At 50.5% G+C, this 18319-nt stretch overlaps 1 protein-coding gene across 1 annotated transcript; it reads left to right on the top strand.

Moving 5' to 3' along the window:
- The first annotated feature begins 6 nt into the window (after positions 1 to 6).
- CLDN19 (claudin 19) lies at positions 7 to 15993 on the top strand. Its single transcript, XM_032767886.2, has 5 exons — positions 7 to 234; positions 7459 to 7623; positions 10556 to 10640; positions 11901 to 12053; positions 15653 to 15993. Exons 1-5 carry the CDS (start codon positions 12 to 14, stop codon positions 15702 to 15704), a joined length of 678 nt encoding a protein of 225 aa, XP_032623777.1. The 5' UTR covers positions 7 to 11; the 3' UTR covers positions 15705 to 15993.
- The last annotated feature ends 2326 nt before the right edge of the window (positions 15994 to 18319 follow it).

The following is an 18319-nucleotide window of genomic DNA, read 5'->3' on the forward strand; positions in this document are numbered from 1 at the left end:
AGGGAGCCGCCATGGCCAACGCGGGCTTGCAGCTGCTGGGCTATTTCCTGGCGCTGGGCGGCTGGGTCGGCACCATCTGCAGCGCGGCGCTGCCCCAATGGAAGCAGGGCTCGTACGCGGGGGACGCGATCATCACGGCCGTGGGGCTGTACCAGGGGCTGTGGATGAGCTGCGCCTCGCAGAGCACCGGCCAGGTCCAGTGCAAGCTGCACGACTCGCTGCTCTCGCTGGACGGTGCGTCCCCGCTGGGACTGGCAAGGCCGGGAGGGAGCCCGGGGGAGCGGGGCAAGGGCTGGGCGGGAGACCGGCGGAGAGAGACAATGGTCGGGCGGGAGCCGGGAGGCGCGGGGAATGGGGGCGGGAGCCTAGGGGCGCTCCGGGAGAAGAGGGGCTCGATGCAGCGCAGACTCCGTGTCCGGCCGCTCCCGCGGGACATCGTGCTCCGGCCACCGAGGGCAGCGAGCTGGAGTGGGCAGGGTCCGGCGGGAGCCCCGGGGCGAACAGGACCGGGCGCTCTACAGCCCTGCCGGCGGGGAGCGGCGCAGTGCTGGCTCTGCCCGTGGGGCGCCGCTGGGCCGAGCCAGCGCCGCTTAGAGCCCGCGGGCAGGTAGGGGCTCGGCTGCGGGCGCGGGGGCTCCTTTCTGGACCTGCCAGGCGGGGGCAGGAGCTCGGTTGCTTGGCCCGTGGCTGCGGCAGGCCCCTGCAGTTCGCTGCCAGGGCAGGACTGGCCTTAGGTGCCAGGTCCCTGCTGTGCGCCCCCTGCCCTAGAGAGAAGCCCCCAAGCAAGGGGTTGTCATCCCGGGGGAAGCCCAGGCTTAGGGACCCTGATCCTGAAGCGGCTGGAGGAAGCCGAGGGGGCGGGTCCCCCGGCGGCGTAGGGAACTGGGGGGGTAGACTGACATGTGCCTGTATTGCCCCCATCTCCGCAGTGTGTCGGCACCACCCCTCTAATGGGTTTGTCCTCACAACACCCCTTGGGGGCGGGGCAGGGCAGTTATCCCCAGCAGGGCCCTCGCTTCCATTTAGGGGACCTAGGCAGTTACCTCGGGCGCCAGGATTTGGGGGGGCGGCATTTTGCCACCCTCAGCAGCAATTCGGCAGCGGGGGGCCTTCCGTGCTCTGGGTCGGCAGCAGCAATTCTGCGATGGGTCCTTCACTCGCTCCGGGACCCGCCACCGAAGTGCCCTGAAGACCAGGAGCACGGAAGGACACCCCCACCGCAGAATTGCTGCCAACGACCCGCAGCGTGGAAGGACCCCTGCCTAGGGTACCAAAAACCCTGGTGCTGCTCCTGATCCCCAGGGTACAGATGGGAAACTGAGACCCAGAGCCCAAAAGTCCCACAGAGGAGTTAGGTGCCTAAACACCTTTGAGCCCCCTGGACCTCTGGGACTTGCTCAAGGTAACACATGGAGCCTATGGCACAGCCAGGAGCAGGGACCGCCCCCCCGCCGAACCTTTTCTTTGTCATACGTGCCTGGCTGAGCTCAAATGCCAAATCTCCCCTGTCATCTGCACTCACCGCAGGCCCTGAAGAAATCCTGGGGCAGACAGAGTGATGGACACAAAATGTAGCTGGTGCCCAGATCAGCCCCTGAAGCAGGGGAGCGAAAAGCTCCGGTGCCTCCAGGGCTGGTGCAAGGATGTATCGTGCCCTAGGTGAAACTTTCACCTTGCATCTCTGCCCCCCCGTGGCAGTTCCCCCCCTCTGCCCTGAGGCACCCCCCTTGTAGCAGCTCCCCACCCCCACCCTGAGGCACTCCCCCACCCCAGCTCACCCCTGCTCCGTGCACGAGCACCTCGAGCATGCTGTCACTGCTTCACTTCTCCTGCCTCCCAGGCTTGCAGCACTCAAGCTGAGCTGGGGCGGGGAGTTCCCCTGCGTGCTGCTCCCCTCCTTACTTCCTGCAGGCAGCCCTCCCCGCGCTCCCCTGACCCAGCTCCCTCCACCTAAATGCCGGTGGCGACCGGGGCGGCTAAAGAGCCGGCCTCTGCGGTCACTGCTGAAGAAAATGGTGCCCCCCAAATCCCAGCACCCAAGTCCCAGTGCCCTAGGCGACTGCCTAAATGGCTGCACCAGCCCTGCGTGCCTCAGCCTAGCTCCGGACTTTGTTCTAGTCCAGAAAGCACCCGACCTCTTGCATCTGGCACAGGCTGGGTTTTGTGCTTCGGCCCCAGCATCCTACGACCAGTCTCCACTGGGAATTTACATTGGCATGGCTTTGTAAAGCCACACCCCAGAGATGTGGCTATGGCGGCCTAACCGTGGTATAGACAGTGCTAGATCGAAGGAAGAATTCTTCAGTCCACCTCACCACTGCCTGGTGGAAGGTGGCTCATCGGACGGGAGGCGCCTCCTGGTGGTGGAGGAAGGGTCCACACGGCACAGCTGCAGCCTTGCCTGCGGCAGCAGCATTCAGGGTAGCCAAGCCCCCAGCCTGCAAGGAAAGGGGGGAGTTGCTTGTGCTCTGGGGGGAGTTAATTACACGTTACAACACTGCAAACAGTTATCCACTGTTACCCTTTACTCCTTTCAAAGCCTCCTTTGGTTCCCTCAACACTTCCCTGCCTCTGTAATGTCACTAGTGAGTTCTTGTGAACAGGAACGTCCTTCCTACCCCATCCTAGCGCCTCTTTTGCAGGCCACGCCTCATGTCTCCTCTGCTCGCCGTCCTTTCGCCCCCGGGCTCTGCCCCCTCCCTCTGTGCTGTGTCTGGGCTGAAAGTGCCTTTGGTGGCCCTAGAAGGGAGCTGCTGCGGGTGAGGAGCCTGGGAGCCTCTCTCAGGTCCCAGCAGGTTCAGGCACTTGCTCTTCTGGAGAAGACAGAGGCCGCGTCTGACCCCCCACGCCCGGGCTCTTCGGCAGACAGAAGCCCAGAGGGAATCTGCTACCCACAGAACCAGCGCCGTAACGAGGGCGGCGAGGGAGGCACTTGCCTCGGGCGCACAAAGCCGAGGGGCGCAGAAAGCGGCAAAGAAAAAAAAAAGCTGCTGGCACAGAGATATTTATAACTCTTCCCTGCAGCAACTGCTGCTACAGGGTCCTAATGCCCCCCATCTCCCTGCCAGGGCAGACTGACTCAGCCTGCCCTTCCCCTTCAGACCCTTTCATTTTCCAATGGGACCCTCCACCAGCACAGACGCCCCCACCACAGTCACCGCTCGTGCCCCGTGCTGGGCAAGGAGGCAGCCACATCCCTTACCCCAGTGAGACAACAGTCAGGAGCAACAGCAGGGGAGGAGGCGCATGCAGTGACCCCCGGCACCCATCACGGGGGAGGTGAGGGAGATTCCTGGACCTGAGAGTGGCCCTAGGAGCACATGTAGTGACAGTGGTAGGGGTGAGTGTGCTGCTGGGGGGGCAGGAAAGGGGGGCTCCTCCCTCAGAGCTTGCTGCTGCTAGCAGGGAAAGGGCTGGGGGTAGTCCTCCTCTCTGGCCCCTGTCCTGGAGCAGCCTGCCTGCACCCCAAGCTCATCCCCAGAGCCCAGTCAGAGCTTTCACCCCCCCACCACACCCTCAACCCTCTGCCCGAGCCCTGAGCCCCTCCAGCACCCCAAACACCTCATCCTCAGTCCCAGCCAGAGCCCTCATCCCCCACACCCGTACTCTCACCCTGAGTCCCTTCCACACTCCAAACCTCTCATCTGCAGTCACAACCCACAGCCCTCACCCCTGCACCCCATCCCTCTGCACCCCTCCCATCCCCAAACTCCCTCACAGAACCTGCACCCCTTCCCTCTGCACCTCCTCCCATCCCCCAAACTCCTTCCCAGAGCCTGCACCCCAATCCCCTGTCCCAGCCTAGGGCCTGCACCCCAGACCTCCTCCCTCATCCAAACTCCCTCCCAGAGCCTTGGGCAGGTGGGGAAGTGGATTTTGGGTAGGGACGGGTTCTGGGCACCACCATAATTTCTACAAACCTGTCACCCTTGATCCTGCCTTGCAGACCTGAACTCCCAGCATTCTCAGGACACATACTGATCCCTAGTGGCCACTGCTGATATGCAGCACCTCCCTCCTTTCTTAACCTGTGAGTCCCTCTCTGGACTGGAACTGAACGAGAACCAAAGACCATCTTGGAAGCAACCTTACCAGCCCAAGCAGTCAAAAATCATGAGTTAGACCCCCCAAAATCACAGGCTCTACTGCTGCCGCTTCATCCATTCTTCAGTGGCAATTCAATGACAGGCCCATCCCTCCAAGAGGGACTGAGGGACCCGCTGCCGAATTGCCTCAGAAGAGCCGGCCCTGGGGGAGAGCACAATTTTATATTCTTGCCTTGGATGCAAAAATACCTAGTTATGGCTCTGCACAGAACGAACAGCTCCATTTGGGCCACAGCAGTCGCTTAGTGGGGGAAAGCACTGACCCTCCTAGGAGCCAGTGAGATGCCAGATTTAAAATGGAAACGAGCTATTTGTTTAAACGAGAAGAATTGAAACTAATTATTCCTGAGTCCCACAAGCCTGGGCTTAAAAATACGCAACAAATCCCACCTGCTCGTGCTAGGAGCTGCTGGAGATTTGCAGCCAACTGGGAAGTAAGATTAGTTTAGTTTGCAGGAGAGGAGCGAGGCTGCACATTCTTTTCATATCTGTAACTCGCATCCCTTGCCTGAGGTCTCCTTCCTTTGTCTGTACAGGGCATCCACAGCCTGCTACAAAGCCAGACCAGAAGGTGAGTGGGTGAAAACAGGCCACAAAGGGCAGGGGCAGGTTGTACTTTACAGGAGCCATATTAATACTCAGCCAAGGGGAGGGAACCGCAGTCAGAGCCCAGCAGAGCTCTCCCCGGGGTGTGGTTCACACATCCCGCTTGTCAGCGTCCATTGTGCCACTGAATGCAGGGGTCACTTCATCAAATGGGAACTCAATGGACACAAAATGCTGCTCCCCCCCATCGGACAAGGGTTCGCCTGGTCGCTCACTTTTGCCCGGAAGCGGGATTTTCCAACCCGGTTTTCAGGCTGCAGGATAGGAGGCTGCCCCGGAATGGGTTCAGGCCAGTGTTAGACGCCAGGCTGAGCTCTGGCAAGCGGAAGCGGCTCCTCTTTCCAAGAATGCCCCGGAGCTGCTCAGGCATTGGACTCCAGGCAACAGCGACCAGGACTTTGTTGTGTCCCCACATCACATCACCATGTCCTGCAGCCTTCATCTTTCAAACCCGGCCGGGGGAGTCTTGGACTCCCAGCTCCGTGCTGCGTTCTTGGGTTCGCATCACATCCCAGGCTTCTTTCCCCGCCCCACACGTAGAAAACGGGCCTTGCAACCAACAAGCAAATGAGCAGCCCATGGGAGACATTCATGCTTCGGCCTGAGCTCATTCAGCTGCCAGATGTTCTTGCTCATGTGGTGGTGATCTGATGCCTAGGAGTGTCCCGGACTCTACAGCCAAAGCTGTTGCCCTGCCCTTTGCCCATGTCTCACAGAATGTCAAGTGAAGACCATGGCCCATGCCCCAAACTTAGGCATTTCTCGTTGTTTTAAGACATTTCTTGTGTCCATCTTTTCTGAGCTCTCAAGTGGACAGAAAGTACTTGGAGCGAGTGTCCCTCCCTTCCAGCCTTAACTCAGTTCCTGCCCCACCAATTGGCGCTGTCCATCACCTATTTTATAGGACACATTCGTGGCTCATGATGCCCTCCTGTCCCCTTCTCAGGCAGGGTTGAAAATCGATCCTGCTTTATAGGTGTTAAAAGCAACAGGGGCTAAAGCAATGCGCGTTGGGCTCGCAGGATACTGTTAGTGTCTGGACAAACCCGGAGCCAGGGCTCCTGCTGCCCTGTCCGAGAATAGCCTTTTCTACACCTCCGCCCCTGCCAAGCCCTTGTGAATACGGGGCTGGAAGATGGCCAGGGTCGGCTCACACTGCGCAAGTTCAGGGGCTTTTGTATTCCAAGATGGCTGCAGCCTAAGGCTTCATCCTGCCTTTCTAATGGAGATTTTCAAAGCTGCTTCGGGGATTTAGACACGTAACTGACTTTAATGTTACTGAGAAGTGGGCGTCCCAATCCTGCCCCTATGCCAGTGTGTGTGTGTTTGATAACTGCAGGTTTCTAGGAAACATTTACTACTCCAGACTTGCAGATGCTCCTAGGACAGAAGTGGCCCCACTGATCCTTACCCCGCATGTAACGGGGCAGTATAATGAATGGGCTGTGGACACAGAAAGGAGGAGAATGGAAGGGAACAAGGGATAATACATTAGGAAAGTCGTCTTTCTCCTCCCACATGGGGGCTTCACCCAATACCCAACTGTGACGGAGCAGAGAGCGGGGCGGATTTGACCTGGGAATGTTGCAGGGGAGTTGCATTGAGAAGGTAGCTGCCTGAGCTGTAACCTGAGCCAGGAGTGGGGTTGGGAGAAGTGACACCTTCTGCTGGGGAGACTGAACAAAGGAGAGGAGGAGGAGAGGGGATGGAGGAGACAGCTGCTGGAGGAGTTTTTAGTTTCAGTTTGGGGATGGGTGGTGCAACTCAGGGAACCCCAAGCTGGGGTCTAAGCTCCCTGAACCCCCAGAAGGACTTGATTGAGGAGTCCAGGTTGTGCCTACAAGCTCTGCTGTAGACTGCGTTCCTATTGTCCAATAAACCTTCCGTTTTACTGGCTGGCTGAGAGTCACGGTGAATCCCAGGAAGAGGGGTGCAGGGCCCTGACTCTCTGACACTCTGTAACACCAACTATTATCAAATAAAATGGAAAAATACCCCTGAAAACCATCCAGTGACACAGAGCAAGGGAAAGGGAGGGCAGAGGAAACACACTCCCAATGAAAGTTGCACTAAAGAGGAAACACGCTCCCAATGAAGGTTGCACTTGTTGTGAAAGAAATAAGCTCAGGTGTCTTTAGAAGACTGAGGAGTTTGATGGACATGTCTGTGCTCTGATGTGGAATGGGGGCCTCTCTGCAGTGTTCCAGTACTGGAGCCACCTTGGAGAGGAGAGGAGAGGGAACTGCATCTGGTCACAATGCCTGAGGCTAAATCCTCCCCCTCAGCCTCCAAAGCCCCACCCCCCTTTGGGCTGGGAGCTTGAAGAGTCAGGGGTTGAATTCTGTACTCCAGAGAGCAGCGTGGCTAGTAAGGAAGAGGATCCTGGTGTTTGTGAAGAGACCTGATCATCAGAAAACAGCTCCAGGATGGACCACGATGTTACCGCTGATGCAGAATGGCTACTCGGTGCCACAGAGCAGCAACTTAGGGGGATGGCTCTTTAGATGCCACAAAGTGATATAGCCCCGGGAAGGGCTGCTGGGCATCTCAGAACTGCTACCTAGGGACGCAAATAGCTGCACTCATCAGTGCAGGGACTTAGGCGGTGAGAGAATTGGAGGCACTGTTATTCCCTGGGGTTCTGGTCTTGTTGATCAGTGATACTCCTTCTCTTCTCTGGCTCTAGTTCTTTGCATAGTTAATCTGCTCTGCAGCACCAGTGACTTGCACTTTTCTTGCTTTGCAGTTCACCTCCAGACCTCCCGGGCACTCATGGTGGTTTCTATCCTCATGGGCTTTGTGGGGGTCATTGTCAGCGTGGTGGGAATGAAATGTACCAAAGTGGGGGACGAGAACCCTGTTGTCAAAAGCTGGATTGCTGTAGCCGGTGGTGTCCTCTTCCTCATAGCAGGTAAGCCAAATTCCGGGGCTCCCTGTACCCACAAACTCCTGCCAGATTTGATAGTCTGAACTTGTCTGCTGTAATATTGGTTAGCACTAATATTGGTTAGCACTACCATGGGGCAGGGGATCTGATGACTTGTCACACTTTCTGAATGGGCAGGTAGCATCAAAGTCGATGTGAGTTATTTCCCTTGGGAGAGAGAGTGTGATCTCAGGCAGAGGATTAATAAACATCTTTCTCTATTTCTAGTAGATGCAACTTCTGAGCACAGGTGGATATAGCAGTGTGGCCTCAGGGATCTGAAATCCACCTATTCAGCCCACCCAGTGGTTCTATAAGGGGGCCTCTTGTTTTAATTCTGGGAGATGTGGAAGACTGTAAGACAAGGGGGTGGGATTTAGATAAGTGGCACTTGTGTCTAATGGAGCCAGCTGGCTTCTTCAAGGCACGCTGGCTCAGCTGAAAGCCCATTTAGCCACAGCCGTTTAACACAGGTGTATCAGATCTGCCTCTCAGCTAAGGTGTTCTTAGGGAGGCCCAGCACTGAAATGGGCTGATGCCAGCCAATGCTGGGATATTTCATCTTGGTTCTTTTGGCTTTGTCATGGGGTCTCCCTCAGGAAAATTGCATCTTCTGCTGCCAGAGATCCTGCTTGTTGATTGAAAGTGTTCAGTGCAAGATGGAGAATTAGTAAAGTTAATTCCATCCCCAATTTATATACGGATGAGGCCCCTGGGCCCATCTCTTTGTTATGTGTTTGTACAGCACCTAGAATAATTGAACCATCCATGTCTAGGTAATAAGAAATGATACCCGAGACCAGGCTGGATGCTGCTGCAGGACCAGTGTTGGGTTGTTATTGTTAAAGTCTGATCCTATTTCATCCCAGGTGGTGTTTGGGATTCAGCTGGAGCCAGTAGAGGTGGCAGTGTTGTCTGGGTCCCTCTCTCTGGCCCAGTCAGGTCAGGACATCTTTCAGGATTAGGTCGGAGGTCCCAGGAGATGATAGGGTGGCAGCCATGATGATGAAGCTTGCTTTAGTAGCTCCATCTTGTTCTTTCCCCTCATCCCCCGCAAAGGCTTTGTAAGGAAAAAAATGTGAGTGGTGGGCAGAATAGCCTATCCGCTCATTATTTCTTCCACCAATCAGATCTGGTTTCTGACACACCAATTTTGGTTCATTAATTTTCAGACCCAGATTTTCTTGTCTACCAGGCATGATCTCAACACATGGGTTACATCTGGAGTCCTTTTTGTTTGGATTAATTCAGTCTCTGTCTGGTTTCCTTGCACCTGTTTATAAGATTCTTTACTGAAAATAACTTCCCTTACTTTTCCCCGTCAACATTTGTTGTTACAGGTTATGGTGACATTTGACGAACCTACACTCACTTCTTACAGTTGAACTCATAATTAGGGTAAATATGTAGGCCCAGTTGTCACAACAGGATACCAGAACTGGACAATGCCCATTAATAGTCTCTTTCCTGCCCCATACAGTGGTAATAACTCCTCCTACTGATGCTTTATGTTCTTCTGTTTCTATATCCAAGGATTATGTTAGCCCTTTTAGCTCCAGTTACCCACCGTAACCCACTTTGAATCTCTGCTTTCCAGGGCATAATTCCCCAACCATAGAAGTCTGACCTACATTCTTGTTTCCTAGATGTGTGATTTTTGCCTTTGGCTGTATTAAATGCTGTTATTTAATTGCACCCAGTTTACCAAGCGATCAGAGTGGTCTATATCATTGACCTGTTCTTGCCCTTATTTACCAACCCACCAACCTTTGTGTCATCTGCAAACCTCATTTTTCTTCCAGATCATTGCTAAAGAAAGTGAATAGCATTGGGTCAAGAACAGGTCCCAGTGGGAACCCACTAGAAACATCCCTTATAAGGGATGATTTCCCATTAACAATTTCAGCAAAGGTCCAGGTGTTCTTAGAATGAATATTCTGCCATGCCTGCAGAGTCCAAATCTGTGCTCAGTCCTGTTCTGAATCCTGTCTGGAAAAGATTCACTTCTTTCCCATGGTTATAAAGCTGTCCCTAAGAACAGGAAGGACAAACCAACTTCTTCTAGTCTGGGATCCTCTTTGTTTAGAGCCATTTTGCAACAGGAAAGAGAACTAATTTGACAGTTTTGCACCTTATATTTATTCCTGCTTCAAAGGGATCTTGTCTCTTAAAAATGGCAGCCCAAATTCTGGTCTCAGTTCCACATGGAGTAACTCAGCTGATTTCAGTTCAAAGAAGAACTAGATAAATTCATGGAGGACAGGTCCATCAATGGCTATTAGCCAGGATGGGTAGGGATGGTGTCCTTAGCCTCTGTTTGCCAGAAACTGGGAATGGGCAACAGGGGATGGATCACTTGATAATCACCTGTTGTATTCATTCCCGCTGAAGCACCTGGCATTGGCCACTGTTGAAAGACAGGACACTGGGCTTTGGTCTGACCCAGTATGGCTGTTCGTGTGTTCTTATTCACGTAAGTAAACTGAAAGCATATTTTAGTCCTGTCACATTAACTACCTGTTACTCCTGTCTGGCTGGCTGCCTCTTAGAATCTGCTTCCTTGTTTCTAAGCAACCTGGTGATGGTTTTAGCCCTTTATTGGAAAGTTCCTTCCTGCCTCATGTTCCATGTGCAGCGATGGGTCCATGTACTAACTTTCACCGAAATAACAAAAGGTGTGAATGAAATCAGTGTTGTCATTTTGGGTCATGGTTGTCCGTAGACAAGCCCTGAGAGTCCAATTTAGTGTTACCACTGGAACTTCTTAGCCACAGAGGATATGAAGAATAGAATATTAAAGGGCTCGAATAGCTTTTAAAAGCAAATGACTGTATTAAATTGTAAAGTCGATGGTGAAAAAAACATCCCCAAGAGGCCTCCGGATGCTGATTCTTTGGTTCTTGTTGTATATTTCCAGGTCTGTGCACCTTAACAGCTGTTTCGTGGTATGCAACACAGGTGACCTATGAATTCTTCAACCCCAACACTCCAGTTAATGCCCGGTAAGCGCCTTTACATAAATGGGCTGTTTAGGTGGAAGCCATTTTCCTTGTGTTTTAGCTCATTAATGGCAATGTGACAAAGGTATCCAGCCACGGGCATTGTATTCAGAGCCTGGTGCCCCTGCCCATTGTGCCATCTGATGCCCATTTGCCTCACCTCCATGCCTTCCTAGCCTCGTGTACAAATTTAAAGAAACAGTACACAGCATCGTCCCCTGCATTGCCCTGTCCTTTCCTGCCGGAGCCAACCCTATGCTTTCCTCTGGTGCTATTGTCCCTCTGTTCATGCCCCAGCAGTGCCAGCCCCCTGTCAATATGCCCCCATACATTCTCCTGGAGACTCAGTCATTTTGTCAAACAAGCCCCTGTTCTACCAGCAGCAACCTCCTGCCAGAGCCACTGCCCTGATTCTCCCTTGGACCTAGGAAGCACGAATGGTCCTTTTTCTGTCACTCACTGTATCCAGGTTTCAGCTGCTATTTCCCTGGATGGGTTAGATGTCTTTCCCAGGGTGGGATCTTTGGTTGCTGTTCTCTGCAGCGTCTCCCTCTCTGTCCTCACTGGGGTTCGCGGCTCTCCCTGATCTAATATCAGCTGTGAATTTCCTTAGTTTGCCATCCAGGTCACCGCCTGTGCTGTCAACACCACTCCTGCCTGGGGAATCGTACAGCAGGGGATCTGGCTGGTCTCTTACCCTTCCCCCTCAAATTGCTTAGGATTTGTGATGTGTGAAAATGTTGAATATGCCCGGTTCCCTCCCCCACCTCCAGATGTTATTGAAATCAGTCCATCAGCGATCCACTGAGTTCCGTCCGGGCACTGGCTCTGAAACGTCCCTGGCCTGCAGGGCCGGCACAACCCATTAGGTGACCTAGGTGGTTGCCTGGGGCGCTAACATTTGGGGGGTGGCGACTGCGGCGGTCGGATCTTCAGCCGCCCTGGTCGTCAGTGGTATTTCAGGGGCGGTTGGGGACAGCATTTCGGGGGCAGGACCTTCCGCTGCCAAGGGCAGCAAAAAAGCCAGAAACAAGGGGAAGACAGGCCAGCAGGAGTGCTCCATCAGCCTCAAGGGATGAGAGCGTTTCTCCCAATAGAGACAGAGGGCCACGTTCTCCATATGTGCCCATGTGGGGTGTCTGGGTGATGTGTCGGTGTGTGGGCATGGGGTCCCTTTCCCTCCCAGCCCCCGAAAGAGGGGTTGAGCACCAGTCCCTCCCCCTTCTCCCTTGTTTCCACCATCTCTTTTCTCTCTCGCGCTAGGTATGAATTTGGTTCTGCCTTGTTTGTTGGCTGGGCAGCTGCCAGCCTGACGATGCTGGGAGGCTCCTTCCTGTGCTGCTCCTGCCCCACCCACACCGAGGAGAGGAGAGGACAGCAGCACTATAGGCAATCACAGCCTTCAACAGCTAGGGAGTATGTCTGACCTCCACCTTCCCACCCACCACCCAACGTTTCCTTTCCTTCTCAAGCATGTGCTAGAGACCGTGGTGTTCCCGACCACTTCGTCAGTGCAACAGAGACACTGTATCCTTCTCCAATGCTGCTCGGGTAGTCTTGGGTGGGCCTTCCCGAAAACACACACACTTCTCGGGGCATCTCCAATAGCCTGGGGGGCAGCTCCACTTACAGCAGAAGCATCTGAAATGTTCTTCTCGCCGTAGCTCTTGCTTCAGCCATCGCCAAGTTCTTCCCCTGATAGCTAAGGCTATGCTGGCCTCACGGCCAGGTTTATCAGCATTCCGGCATTGCTTGGCCCCTGCCATGTTGTCCAGCCACACAGTTACACCACTGAAACATAGGAATGGCCAGGCTGACGATGACTTGGGGCCCACCTAGGCCACCGTCCTGTTTGTGACAGAGGCCAGTCCCAGATGCTTCAGTGGAATAGCCAAAAACCATCATTCCTCACTGGGAAGGTGTTTTTCTAATTCCTGGCAGACACGGATTGATTCATCCCATATACACTTTTAGCGTGACTAGTGTAAATGCAGCTATAATCTATATGAATGTCTGTTTTTAAAAGAAATCCTAATATATTCTCAATCTCCATGATATCTTGTGGCATAGAGTCCCACAGGTTGGTTTTGTGTTGTGTAAAAACAAGTCTTTGTTAGTCTAAATTTTGTTGTATTTTAATTTCCTTGGGTCTCCCCCGGTTCTTGTATTTCTGAGAGGGTGAATAGGAGGGTCTGATGTTCTCTGGGCTATTAGTCACTCAAGATACTTTTACCATGTCGCTTCTTTTTTACTTCCTAATCCTTCCAGGTCTCTGAAGGTTTTGTTGCTCTTCTGTGGCCCTTTTCTTCTCTATCCTTCAGATGGCCTGACTGAACCTGAACACAGTATTTCAGAAGAGAGTCTACCCCTGATTTATATACTGGCATTATAGGTGTAGCAGCATTGTCTACTAAGCTAAGGTTGCACCTTTATACACTCCTGTTCACAGGCACCCATGTTTCTGAACCTTTCACCTTTCAGACTGAAATTCTGCAGCTTTGGTTTATACCCAAACAAGTTTTCTGCAAGACTGAGCACCCAGAAAATTAGAAAAAATCCACTGTCAACTATAGACAAACAATATTTTTTAAGTCTTAGAGCTGAACTGGCTGAGGTTTGACAACTGAAAATTGGCATGGGGTTATCCCTCAGAGAGAAGGAGTATCTGACCTTGTTAGGGAGGAAAATGGTTTTGATTTGGCTGTTATGAGTACTTGAAAACTGGGTTTTTCTTTTTCTTTTTCCTAAGTACATAACCCAGGAAAGGTGTAACCAACTTAGCTCCATGCTCCAGGGTCAGACTTTCAAAAGGGGTTTGTACTCAACAGCTCCCCCACGAACAATGGAGGATCCTGTCCCTCCAAAGGAGAACACTGGAATGCTTCTGAAATCTGGCCCTAAAGATCTTAGTCCAGTGACTGCTCCAAATCAGTTTCCGGAACCGAGGGGCTAGCAAAACCAGCTCAGTAGGAGGGTGAGTTCTTAAAACTTGAGGTGCTGCTAAACTCTATGGGAGCACAGCTTGATGACAGAGCTTAGAAACCTGAAAATCCAAGTGGCTGTAAAGTCTCCTGCGGGCTTTGAAATGTTTCATTGGCTGCTAACTGGCTTTGGAGCCACAAATGGAAAAGGTGTCTGACTGGTAGAGTTCCTGAATTCTGATACAGCAGCAGGGTCCCTGCTCCAGTGCGGGTGAGGAACTCAGCTAAATAGGCCTAGGGTGACCAGACAGCAAGTGTAAAAAATTAGGACAGGGGGTGGGGGATAAAAGGTGCCTATATACGAAAAAGCCCCCAAAATTGGGATTGTCCTTATAAAAGCAGGACATCTGGTCCCCCTAAGTAGGCCCATTCTTCTGCAAAATGCCCCAAAGCTCCCTGTAGATCTTCAGACAGTGCCCACTCTCCCAGCATCCCAGCACACCCAAGTTAGACCAGGAGCATCAGAAGGAATATAGACTAAGTGTTCTCAGCAGCTGGCAGCCCTCAGTCAAGCCAGCTGGATTCTGGTAGTTTCAGAGAAGAATATCAGCATTCAGCGGGCACCCAGCCAAACAACTCAGGATTATAGAACAAATACAAGTTTCTTACAGGTGTTTTGGAAGTGGAATTTTAAAATCCTGGAAATGGACCCATGTTAGGAGAGTGTCACTAAGGTTGCACAGTTAAGCGCTTAAGTGAGGAAATGCCAATTGCCTGTGCAGCCTTAACTCTGCTCCCATTGTGCATATACATTGATACAGTCATTAACCACATCAAGTACTACTGTATTTTGCAAATACAGTGTCATATCCTGTCTTTTCTGCAACCCTAGATTTACATGTAGCCTCTTATATTCCTGTGTACCAGTCTCTGCTTATGTGACACCCCCTATTTTAGCTGTAACATGTTGTCTAATAGAGTAATATTGAAAATGTCCTAAAGTAGATAAATGTTTAGGGTTAGACTGACTTTTTCAATGACTATTGGTGTTAATATGCTTAATAGTTAATACAGTAATATGCTTAGCCACTGGAAACACTCATACTTTTATGCCAGCCCTCAAAAAATTGAGTTTTATGGTTTTCTGCCTAGTTAGAAATATATTGGTAACTTCCAAATCGGTCACATACAAGGTCAATTCTGTACTGATGCTCACTCACTACAGAAACAACATAACATTATTTTAAAAAGTGCATCTAACACTCTGGAAAAGTAACACTTGATCTTTGAGGACAGGTCACCTGAAAAATACAAAGGGTGCTCTGTTAAATAGACAGACAAGAACTCTTTTTAAAAAAATGCTGTTAAGGCATCTCAATATGTTCCTTTCTCTGAGAAACAGCTTGTGAGATCCTGACATAGGGCCCATTTCTGGATCCCTTAGTTGCACTGGGTAGTACATGCCCTCAGGAATAGTGCCATTGACATCAGTGGGAGTTAGATAACTAGTGGGATTTTCCAAGGTGCCTAACTACATCTTTGGCCCTAAGTTAAAGATGGCCAATGACTCCCTGTGCTAGGGAACCCAATGGCTCCCATGGAATATTTGATTTATTTACTCCCCAGATGTCTACTTTGCATTTTTCAAAGTGGCGTTCTCTATTGTTACTTCCTGCCCACACTGGTCCCTTGGGGCTATTTCTGGTTACATAGTTCAGCCCTCCCAGTTTAGTGGTATCTGCAAATCAAATTAGTGTTTACACCCTTCTCCAGATCATAATATGAAGCTGTTTAAAGTGACTGGTTGTAACATCAGACCTCGTAGCCTCTAGGCACAGCCCCTCATATCATTAACTTCTCATTCTCCAGTTTTTAGTCCACAGGAGTGTGGGTTGTTTTTTTTTTAATCTGTGCCAAATTAAAACTAATTTTTCGAATGGAATTTTGTCAAACTATCAGATGTTTTGCTGAAACCTGGGTAGATGGGTGCACTGAAGATCAGTAGGGAAGGTAGCAGTATGGTCTTTCTACCCTATTTGCTGTTTTTTCTGCATAACTCAGTACTAACAGCCCTCTCTCTCTTTTGAATTTCAGACCCAATGTAAAAATGTCTTCTTCACCCATCAGGGGAGAGCAGTGTTTATAGTCAGTCTTCACCCATCAGGGGAGAGAAGTGGTTGTTTGTCTGAACCCAGATTATTGTGTTTCCTTCAAAAAAGTCCAAAAAATGTAAATGGAGCTACTAGAGCAAGGATTTCAAAAGAAACCTGTGATACATTTTCTGAAAGATCTTTTTATACCAAGGGTACAGCAGTATGTATAAAAATGTTTTTATTCTTTTAATTTAAAATTGTATTAACTTTTCTATAGTCCAAAATATACTCAAGGGGAATTATACAGTTTTGAATTTCAAATGTCTTTTGATTGTTTATACTAAAAATCACAACGCAAAGGTTAATAAAATATTTTTGGTCTTTGCCACCTTTCTAAATGCTTGTCTCTCTTTTACTCTTTAAAATCTACAGCTCCTTTTATACAACCCATCCCCCGCCCGAAAGTTCTTGGAACCAGGCTCTGTACCTCTCAGGTGATTTGCAAATCTTCTTTAAGGAAGAAGATTGCAACCTGTACATTCTTCCCAATTAGTTCCCTGCGCCTGGTTATCCCAAGGTCAGAGTCCAATCTCTCTCCAAGGCTGGAAGGTTGAGATTTTTAACAGTATTTAGGCGTTTCTAGGCCTAAGTCCCATTTTCAAAAGTGACTCAGCCACTGGAAGCCTAAGGGCTTGATCTACTCCACTTTGAATGAGAGTGGGTTGGTGCACAGTATCAGGCTGCAGACTAAGGGGAGGTCCATGCTTGTCGCTTAGAAAGCCAATTCAGGTCATCGCTCTTTTATTCGCTGTTTAACAGAAATGGAGGAGAAATCACAAAATGAGAGAGAAAATAAACACACCTGGACATGTACTGCGGCTATCGCTGCAGCCTGGCACGGAGCTGAAGGAACGCTGCCTCGCATGTCCCCAAGGCTGCCTGGGGCCCCAAGTCTCACCTGTCTGAGTGGTTCATGTTAACTGCTCACAGCCCTTATTACCGAGCAAGGACTAGGGGATCATTCCCCCCATTTTACAGATGAGGTATCAGGATCTGAGACCTGCACAGTAACCCTAGTGGCAGCACTCATGCTGGATCCCAGGGCTCTACCACAGCTGAGAAGTCTCATTTACTTAACCACATTGCTGTCCAGAAAAAGAAAGTCTCATCTTTTTGCTCTCCTGACTATGCTACCAGTAACAGTGGAAGACTTCTACAGGGCCCTGTGAATGGGACAGTCTCTGATGACATGATCCGCTGCATTTGTTTCACACCATCGCCTTTGGCTATGACATGGAATTGGGGCTCAGGAAAGCTGAGCCTTGCAATACGCTTCCTGTGATGGTGAATACGTTTCAGAGCTGCCCACTAGTTTTTATGCCTTTAGAACAACTTACAAACATGACGGTCATAAAACGATTATTATTTTTAAAAAGAAAACCATCAACTACATTTCCAATGAAAAATATATATCCCAATGCAGACAGTGATTAGTATTTGTGCCACCTGTTTCATAAGAATGCATGGTGAAATGGGATCACTGTGCATTTTAAACTCTTGCTATTTGATGCTGGTTGCACACTCTTACTGAGGTTCTTTTACATAAGAATGGCCATCCTGGATCAGATCAAAACTCCATCTAGCCCAGTATCCCGGCTTCTGACAGTGGTCAGTGCCAGGTGTCCCAAAGGGAATGAACAGAACAGGTAATCATTAAGTGATCCATCCCCTGTCACCCACTCCAGCTTCAACCAGAGGCTAGGGACACCATCCCTGCCCATCCTGGCTAATAGCCATTGATAGACCTAGCCTCTATGAACTCATCTAGTTATTTTTTGAACCCTATTATGGTCTTGGCCTTCACAACACCCTCTAACAAAGAGTTCTACAGGTTGAATATGTGTTGTGTGAAGAAACACTTCCTTTTGTTTGTTTTAAACCTGGTGCCTATTAATTTCATTTGGTGACCCCCTAGTTCTTGTGTTATGAGAAGGAATAAATAACACTACCTTTTTCACACCAGTCAAGATTTTGTAGATCTCTATTATATTCCCCCTTAGTCGTCTCTTTTCCAAGCTGAAAAGTCCCAGTCTTATTAATCTCTCCTCATAGGGCAGTCATTCCATACCTCTAAGCATTTTGTTGCCCTTCTCTGAATCTTTTCCAATTCCAATATACCTTTTTTGAAATGGGGTGACCAGATCTGCATGTAATATTCAAGACGTGGGCGTACCATGGATTTTTATAGAGGCAATATGATATTTTCTGTCTTATTAGCTACCCCTTTCCTCCCTTTTCTACTATACTTGTTTTTCACCTCTCTTGGGAACACAATATTAATAACTTTCTTCTTTTCATTCACAATTTCAAAATTAGTTGATTTTAAATTTGAGTGATTTAGCGGGAGGGCATGGTGGATGGGTTTAGGGGGGCAGCAACAAAGGAGTACTTTGAGGGGGTACAGTGCTTTAGGGTGAGATCATGAGGAGGAAGAGTTTGGGATGATTACACAGGGCCAGTGTATGGGGACAACATAGTGCGGGGAGGGTATGGGGAAAGAGCTCATGAGAATGAGCATGCACGAAGGCAGGGCTGGTGCAAGTATGTTTTGCACCCTAGGCGAAACTTCCACCTTGCACCCCTTCCCATCCCTAAGCCCCTGCCCTGA

This window comes from Chelonoidis abingdonii, chromosome 23 (genome assembly GCF_003597395.2).
Source record: "Chelonoidis abingdonii isolate Lonesome George chromosome 23, CheloAbing_2.0, whole genome shotgun sequence".
In the NCBI taxonomy this organism is placed as follows: Eukaryota; Metazoa; Chordata; order Testudines; family Testudinidae; genus Chelonoidis; species Chelonoidis abingdonii.

Coding starts and splice junctions, on each gene's coding strand:
- CLDN19 (XM_032767886.2), top strand. CDS start 12: ATGGCCAACGCGGGCTTGCAGCTGCTGGGCTATTTCCTGGCGCTGGGC. Junction 235..7,458: donor CTCGCTGCTCTCGCTGGACG/GTGCGTCCCCGC, acceptor CTTGCTTTGCAG/TTCACCTCCAGACCTCCCGG. Junction 7,624..10,555: donor TGTCCTCTTCCTCATAGCAG/GTAAGCCAAATT, acceptor GTATATTTCCAG/GTCTGTGCACCTTAACAGCT.